The following is an 8,661-nucleotide window of genomic DNA, read 5'->3' as shown; positions in this document are numbered from 1 at the left end:
AACAGTTTGTTGGAACACAGCAGGTTCCTCGCCTTATTGAAAGCCCATTCTTGACAGTCCCCCGCAAAACCATTCACAACCTTTACGCAGGAGCATGTGTAATGGCTCCAACAATGTGCTTAAGTTCGGCAGAAAGTTCCCGAAATGGTTCAAAAGTCCCATGAATGTTTGCAACTCCTACGTGTTGCCGGGCCTGGGTGCCCAGTGGATCGCCTCCGTTTTTGATTCAGTGGGCCGGATCCTGTATGAGCCAACCCTCCTGCCCTAAAACTCGACCTCTGGGGCCAAAAACACACACTTGACCTTTTTTAGCCGCAAGCCTACCCGATCCAATCGGCGTAGCACCTCCTCCAGGCTGTGGAGATGTTCTTCGGTGTCTCTACCCATTGTGAGAATGTCGTCTCGGAATACGATTGTTCCAGGAATGGATTTGAGCAAACTTTCCATGTTTCTCTGAAAGATAGCTGCTGCCGAACGAATGCCAAATGGACACCTGTTGTAGACAAATAATCCCTTGTGTGTCGTGATGGTGGTCAGAAGCTTGGATTCTTTAGCCAGTTCCTGAGTCATGTAGGCCGAAGTGAGGTCCAACTTCGTGAACAGCTTGCCACCTGCCAGTGTAGCAAAAAGGTCCTTCACTCTCGGAAGCGGGTATTGGTCTTGCAGCAATACTCGGTTGATGGTGGCTTTGTAGTCGCCACAAATCCTGACCGAGCCATCTGCTTTGAGGATGGGAAGGATGGAACTTGCCTAGTTGCTGAATTCAACGGCTGAAATTAGCCCTCTCTGAGCAGCCTGTCCTGTTCACATTCAAATTTTTCACGCATCGCTCTGGCTTTGTGGTGCACTGGTCTGGCGTCCGGAGTGATGCGTATCACTACTTTAGTGCCCTTGAACGTTCCGACACCGGGTTGAAACAGTGACCCGAATTTTTGCAGGACCTGTGAGCATGAACTTCGTTCCACGGATGAAATGGTGAGCACATCCCCCCATTTCCAATTCATCTCGGCTAGTCAACTCCTCCCCACAAGCGCGGGGCCATTTCCCGGAACGATCCAGAGTGGCAGCCGGTTCTGTAATCCATTATGTGTTACCACCAAATTTGCACTGCCCAGCACTGGGATGATCTCTTTGGTGTACGTTCGTAGCTGCATCTTAATGTGTTCCAGTTTGGGTCTGCTAGCTCTGCGTGGCCATAGACTCTCAATTTGTTGGGCGCTCATGAATGACTGGCTTGCTCCTGCATCCAGCTCCATGTGTACCAGGATGCCATTCAGTAAGACATTCATCGTCATGGGTGGCGTTTTGGTGCATGAGCTGTGGACATCAGCCACCTGAACCCGCTGAACTTCAGCATCTATGGCTTTACCCTAGGCCTCATCCTGCATTGCAGACCCCTCGTCGGGTTCCTCTGTCTCAGAGATTAGCCTCACTACTGCCTTTTTGTACATCCTGGCCAAGTGTCCACTGACATTACAAATCCTACAGATATATTGCTGGAACCTGCAGCTTTTCACAGTGTGTCTACCTCTGCACCTCCAGCATGAGCTGAGATTGAGATTGCTGTTAACAAAAGGACTATTACCAGGCATTCCTCTCTGATTGCCCATTTGGCTGTTTCTAAGCACTCTGATGGTGGGTGTTAATGGTCCCATCGTGGGACGCATTGTTCCTCGAGATGGCGTGTATTGCCGATCCCCTTTCCATTGTCCTTGTTGCGAGCCGACCCTAGAGCCTGTTGCTGCCTGGGCGGTTTCAAAATGCCCTTGCCTGCCTGCGGGGTCCCGAGCCGCGTTCACCATGTTAACTCCCTGGTCCGTCGCCACTATTTGGACCAGGGCTGCGCGCGTAACTTAGCTTAGTCTCCTCTTCCCCTGCCATAAAGGTATGAGCTATCAGCACCGCCCCTTCTAAAGTCAAGTCCTTAGTCTTTATGAGCTTCCTGAAAATGCCGGCATGATTAATGCCCTTGATGAAAAAGTCCCTTATCATCTCCCACCTGCAGGTATCGGAGAACGTACAGAGACTGGCCAAGCGCCACAGTTCCGTCACGAAGTCCGAGACGTTTTGTCCCTCCCGACGCCGGTGAGAGTAGAACCGGTGCCGTGCCATGTGTATGCTACTCGCTGGCTTGAGATGCTCACTGATCAGCTGGCTGAGCTCTTCAAAGGACTTGTCCACTGGCTTTTGGGGTGCGAGCAGGTCTTCCATCAGCGCATAGGTCTGTGGTCCGTAGCTGATCAGTAGATGCGCCCTCCGCTTGTCAGCCGCTCTCTCTTCCAGCCAGTCCTTTGTGACAAAGCTCTGCTGGAGTCTTTCCACGAAGTCGTCCCAGTCCTCATCCACACAGTAACATTCCTCTGTGCCACCGGTGGCCATCCTCGAGGTTTGGTGAATCCCGTTTTACATCACCAAATATAGTGTCCTTGCACCTTAATACAAACTCACACGAGGCATAGATATATCAGACACAGTCACTCTGTGACCTTCACCTTTATTGCCAGGACCAAGGAGTGCTGACCCTGGGTGGGACCTCCCCTTTTATTCCTGGAAACCCAGGTGAGGAGTGTCTCCTGCAAGTTCACCCCCTGTGGTCAGGGTGTGCATTTCTAGGGTACAGGTACCGTGTCCATGTACCGTGTACATGAGTTACAGTTACATGACTATATCATTGCAAGATGGTTAAATACATGACAGTGGACGTAAAAGATCCCGTGGAAGAGTGGAGTTCTCCCTGGTGTCCTGGGCCCAATATTTATTCCTCAATCAACATCATAAAACACACAGATTATCTGGTCAGTGATCATATTACTGTTGTGGGAGCTTGCTGTGCACAATTTGGCTGCAGTTTTTCCCTACATTACAATTGTTGGATAATTCCTTCCTTATCCTTTAAACACATTTGCACAGGTAGAGACAGTAATATGATTGATAATTCACTTCACTTATTACCAACCAACACTGCTCTTAAACACTCAAACCAACCAAACATTAATCTTAAGCACACTAGCCATTATTTTGACTTGTTGTGAGTTGCTTGTCCTCTACAGGGAGCCGTACACTCTGCACATTGCGTACAGGTATTCTTCATAAAGAACACTGTTGCTTCTGTGGGCCCCACACTGCCATCCTTAAAAAGGAAATCCATTTCACAGATAACTGGTGTGACACTTCTTCCTGCAGCAGTGCCCTTTCTGGCATCCTTAAAAGGGAATTGTACTCCTGCAAAACACTCTGGTGTCATTGCAGGCACCACTTCCGGCACCCTTAAAAGGGAAATTCTTTAATGGGAACAGTACAAAACCTCTAACAATTGTGGAGACCTTGATCATGCAGCGTAAAAGGTATAATGAAGCTGGCAAGTAAGTAAGGAGGCGAAGGGAAGGAGAGAGGGGGAGGGAAGAATGAGAGGGGGGATGGTGGAGAAAAGATAGGTGGGGAAAAGGAGAGCAGAGGGAGAGAGGGAAAGAGAGAAGGAGAGGGGAAAGGGTAGAAGGATAGAAGGGGAGAAGGAGAGAGAGGAAAGAACAAGCAGAGCAGAAGGAGAGAGGGGGGGCAGAAGTAGAAGAGGGGAAGGGAGAAGGACAGGGGAAATGGAGAAGTAGAGAGAGGAGGGAAGATGGAGGGGAGAAGAAACGAAGAGGGGGAAGGGGAGTAGGAGAGAGAGAGGGGAGATAAGAACATAAGAAATAAGAGCAGGAGTAGGCCATACGGCCCCTCGAGCATGCTCCACCATTCAATAAAATCATGGCTGATCTCATGGACTCAGGTCCACTTTCCTGCCCGCTCCCCATAATCTCTTATTCCCTTATCGGTTAAGAACTGTCTATCTTTGTCTTAAATTTATTCAATGACCCAGCTTCCGCAGCTCTCTGAGGCAGCGAATTCCACAGATTTACAACCCTCTGAGAGAAGAAATTCCTCCTCATCTCAGTTTTAAATGGGCGGCCCCTTATTCTAAGATTATGCCCCCTAGCTCTAGTCTCCCTTAACAGTGGAAACATCCTCTTTGCATCCACATTGTCAAGCCCCCTCATAATCTTATACATTTCGATAAGATCACCTCTCATTCTTCTGAATTCCAATGAGTAGAAGCCCAACCTACTCAACCTTTACTCATAAGTCAACCCCCTCATCCCCAGAATCAATCGAGTGAACCTTCTCTGAACTGCCTCCAAAGCAAGTATATCCTTTCTTAAATATAGAAACCAAAACTGCACGCAGTATTCCAGGTGTGGCCTCACCAATACCCTGTATAACTGTAGCAAGACTTTTATACTCCATCTCCTTTGCAATAAAAGCCAAGATTCCATTGGCCTTCCTGATCACTTGCTGTATTGGCATACCAACCTTATGTGTTTCATGCACGAGTACCCCCAGGTCCTGCTGTACTGCAGCACTTTGCAATTTTTCTCCATTCAAATAATAACTTGCTCTTCGTTTTTTTCTGCCAAAGTGCATAACCTCACACTTTCCAACATTATACTCCATCTGACAAATTTTTGCCCACTCACTTAGCCTGTCTATGTCCTTTTGCAGGTTTTTTGTATCCTCCTCACACATTGCTTTTCCTCTCATCTTTGTCTCATCAGCAAACTTGGCTACATTACACTCAGTCCCTTGGAAGGAGAGAGAGAGAGAGAGAGAGAGAGGGAAGGAACGGGAAAGAAAAAGAGGGAAGGGGAGAAAGAAAGAGGAGGGATGAAGGGGAGAGGGGAGGGGAGAAGGAGAGAGGGAATGAGAGCAGGAGAGAGGGAAGGGGAAAAGGGGAGAGGAGGGGAGAAGGAGAGAGGAGGGGAGAGGAGAAGGAGAGAGGGGAAGGGAGGAGGAGAGGGGAGGGGAGAAGGAGAGAGTGGAGAAGGAGAGAGGAGGGGAGAGGAGAAGAAGAGAGGGGAAGGGAGGAGGAGAGGGGAGGGGAGAAGGAGAGAGGAGGGGAGAAGGAGAGAGGGAAGGAGAGGAGGGGAGAACGAGAGAGGAGGGGAGAAAGAGAGAGGAGGGGAGAAGGAGAGGGGAGTGGAGAAGGAGAGGGGAGGGGAGAAGGAGAGGGGAGGAGAGGAGAGAGGAGGGGAGAAGGAGAGAGGAGGGGAGAAGGAGAGAGGGGAGGGGAGAAGGAGAGAGTGGAGGGGAGAAGGAGAGAGGAGGGGAGAAGGAGAGAGGAGGGTAGAAGGAGAGAGGGGAGGGGAGGAGGAGAGGGGAGGGGAGAAGGAGAGAGGAGGGGAGAAGGAGAGAGGAGGGGAGAAGGAGAGAGGAGGGGAGAAGGAGAGGGGAGGGGAGAAGGAGAGAGGCGGGGAGAAGGAGAGAGGGGAGGGGAGAAGGAGAGAGGGGAGGGGAGGAGGGGAGAAGAGGACTATTTGCATTGGATAATCCCACAGATTAAAACAAAATGTTTGCTTATAAAGAATTAACATTGTCCATAATCTGTCTCTGACCCGGTCTTCTGAAGAAAAGATCTCATTCTCCGGGATCCCGGGAAACAGCACTGTTTCCAATTGATCTTTTTTGTAAATGATTTGTTTGGGAATTGCTTGAAACCAAACTTCACCCCGGCTTACCCTCACCCCTCCCAACCTACACCCTCCCAACCCACACCTCAAAACCTCAACATCCCCCAACCCCACCCCCTATCCTACACCCCCAAACCACACTCCAACACCCCCACCCCCCATCCTAAACCCCCCAAACCACACTCCAACACCCCCATCCTACACCCCCCAAACCACACTCCAACACCCCCATCCTACACCCCCCAAACCACACTCCAACACCCCCACCCCCCATCCTACACCCCCCAAACCACACTCCAACACCCCCACCCCGCATCCTACACCCCCATAACCACACTCCAACACCCCCACCCCCCATCCTACACCCCACTAACCTACACCCCAACACCCCCCAACCTCAACTCCCCCATGCTACACCCTCAAAACCCAACCCCAACACCCCCCAACTCCCCCATCCTACACCCCCCAAAACCCACAACCCAACATCCCACACACCCCCACCCCCCACCCCCATCCTACACCCCCCCAAACCCACAACTCAACACCCCACACACCCCCACCCCCAACCTACACCACCTCAAACCCACACCTCAACACCCCACATCCCCCTAACACTGACCCCCCCCCAACCTGCACCCTTCCAAACCCACTCCAACTCCTCACACCCTCCCAACTTGACCCCCCCATTCCCCAAACTACACCCCCGCAAACTCACACCCCAACACCCCACATCCCCTCCAACACCAACCCCCATACCTACATGCTCCCAAACCAACACCCCAACACCCCATACACCCCCCAACCCTGGCCCCCGACGCCCCAATCTACAGCCCCCAAACCCACACCCCAATACCCCACACACCCAACCCCAACCCCCCCCATCTCCCAACTTACATGCTCACAAACCCACACCTGTACAGAGCACCCCTCCAACCATGAGCCCCCATACTACACCTGCCCACACCCACTCCAGAACACCCCCCACCCCACCCCCACTTGACACCATCCCCGACACCTCCCACCCCAAGCAGATGTCCAGCTCAGATATCGTTTCCCGACACAGGTTGATCGTCCGTCTCTCCCAAGCCTGGCACTTCGACTCGGTAGTGCTTCACTGTGCCTCTCTGCTGGGTTTCCCGTCGGCAGTGCAGGTAAACATTGATGGGATGGACATATGTCAAGGTTACCAGGACGATTAATCCGATGTTCAACTGCGTCAAGAGGGACAAAAAAAGGCAAACAGAGAGTTTGTGTTCAGGCAACAGCAATCTCAAACCCTTATCATAGAATCATAGAATAGTACAGCACAGAAGGTGGCCATTCGGCCCATCGAGTCTGTGCCAGCTCTTTCGAAGAGCAATCCAGTTAGTCCCACTCCCCGCTCTTACCCCATATCCCTGCAATTTTTTCTCATTTTAAGTATTTATCCAATTCCCTTTTGAAAGTTACTTTTGAATCTGTATCCACCACCCTACCAGGCAGTGCATTCCAAATCCTAACCACTTGTTGTGGAAAAAAATGTTTGCTCAGACGCCTCTGGTTCTTTTACTAATCTGTCCCTCCGGTCCCTTCAGCCACTGGAAACAGTTCCTCTTTATTTACTCTATGTAAACCCTTCAGGTTTTTCAACACTTCTTCAAATCTCCTCTTAGCCTTCTCTGCTCTAAGGAGAAAAGCCCCAGCTTTTCCAGATTCTCCGAAATCTCTTCTGCATTCCCCAAGGCCTTCAGGTCTTTCCTAACGTGTGGTGCCCAGAATTGGACGCAGTACTTCAGCTAGGGCCGAACCAATGTCTTATAAAGGTTCAGCATAACTTCCTGACTTTTGTACTCTATGCCTCTATTTATAAAGCCTACTGTCTCTCTCTATCTCACTGTACCCGTGACTGTCTGGCACAGATCACAGGGAGACCCGGACCTCCCGATACTCACATACAAGGGGTCACCGTGCAAGGGTCCCTTGACCAGAATGAAGCAAGGGTACTGGAGCAGATTTACAATTGCCGCAAGAGCCAGTAGCAGTCCATAGACCTTCCCAAAGTGGCGAGGAGGGAACCTGCAGGGAACAAGCAGAGAGAGAGGAGGACGTTCAGAGAATTACATTGGGTCGACAGCACAGAAATAGACCATTTGACCGAACTGGTCCATGCCGGCGTTTATACTCCATTTGAGTCTCCTCCCACCCCTCTTCATCTCACCCCGTCAACATATCCCTCTATTCCTTTCTCCTTCATGTGTTTATCTAGCTTCCCCTTAAATGTATCTCTGCTATTTGGTAGCGAGTTCCACACAGCTTGCTTGTGTGTAAATTGGTTGCCGCGTTTCCTACATTGCACCAGTGACTGCACTCCATAGAAACATAGAAACATAGAAATTAGGTGCAGGAGCAGGCCATTCGGCCCTTCGAGCCTGCTCCGCCATTCAATAAGATCATGGCTGATCATTCAACCTCAGTTTCCTTTTCCTGCTTTCTCTCCAGATCCCTTGATCCCCTTGGCTGTAAGGGCCATATCTAATTCCCTTTTGAATATATCTAATGAACTGGCCTCAATAACTTTCTGTGGTAGATAATTGCACAGGTTAACCACTCTCTGAGTGAAGAAGTTTCCCCTCATCTCGGTCCTAAATGGTTACCTCTTATTCTTAGACTGTGACCCCTGGTTCTGGAACTCCCCAGCAACAGGAACATTCTTCCTGCCTCTAACCTGTCCAATCCCATCAGAATTTTATATGTTTCTATGAGATCCCCTCTCATTCTTCTAAACTCCAGTGGATACAAGCCCAGTTGATCCAGTCTTTCCTCATATGTCAGTCCTGCCATCCCAGGAATCAATCTGGTGAAGCTTCGCTGTACTCCTTCAATAGCAAGAACGTCCTTCCTCAGATGAGGGGACCAAAACTGAACATAATATTCCAGGTGTGGCCTCACCAAGGCCCTGTACAACTGTATTAAGACCTCCCTGCTCCTATGCGCAAATCCTCTAGCTATGAAGGCCAACATGCCATTTGCCTTCTTCACCACCAGCTGTAACTGCATGACAAACTTCAATGACTGATGTACCATATCACCCAGGTCTCATTGGCTGAGAAGTGTTTTGAGACGTCTGGTGGTCGTGAAAGGCACTATATAAATTCAAGTCTTTCTTTTTCTTTTCTTT

General features: G+C 50.2%; 1 protein-coding gene across 1 annotated transcript in view; it reads right to left on the bottom strand.

Annotated features, from left to right (window-relative positions):
• Window positions 1-6,544: 6,544 nt before the first annotated feature.
• Window positions 6,545-8,661, bottom strand: part of LOC139266700 (equilibrative nucleobase transporter 1-like) — an 83,659-nt gene continuing 81,542 nt past the window's right edge. Inside the window, exons 11-12 of the mRNA XM_070884289.1 lie at window positions 7,436-7,559; window positions 6,545-6,715 (exon numbers count right to left, since the gene is read on the bottom strand). Of these exons, the coding sequence (XP_070740390.1) occupies window positions 6,545-6,715; window positions 7,436-7,559 (295 nt within the window). The remainder of the gene's footprint in view (window positions 6,716-7,435; window positions 7,560-8,661) is intronic.

The sequence above is a fragment of the Pristiophorus japonicus genome, chromosome 7, assembly GCF_044704955.1.
Source record: "Pristiophorus japonicus isolate sPriJap1 chromosome 7, sPriJap1.hap1, whole genome shotgun sequence".
Classification (NCBI taxonomy): Eukaryota; Metazoa; Chordata; class Chondrichthyes; family Pristiophoridae; genus Pristiophorus; species Pristiophorus japonicus.
This window is presented reverse-complemented; position numbering and strand designations above follow the sequence as displayed.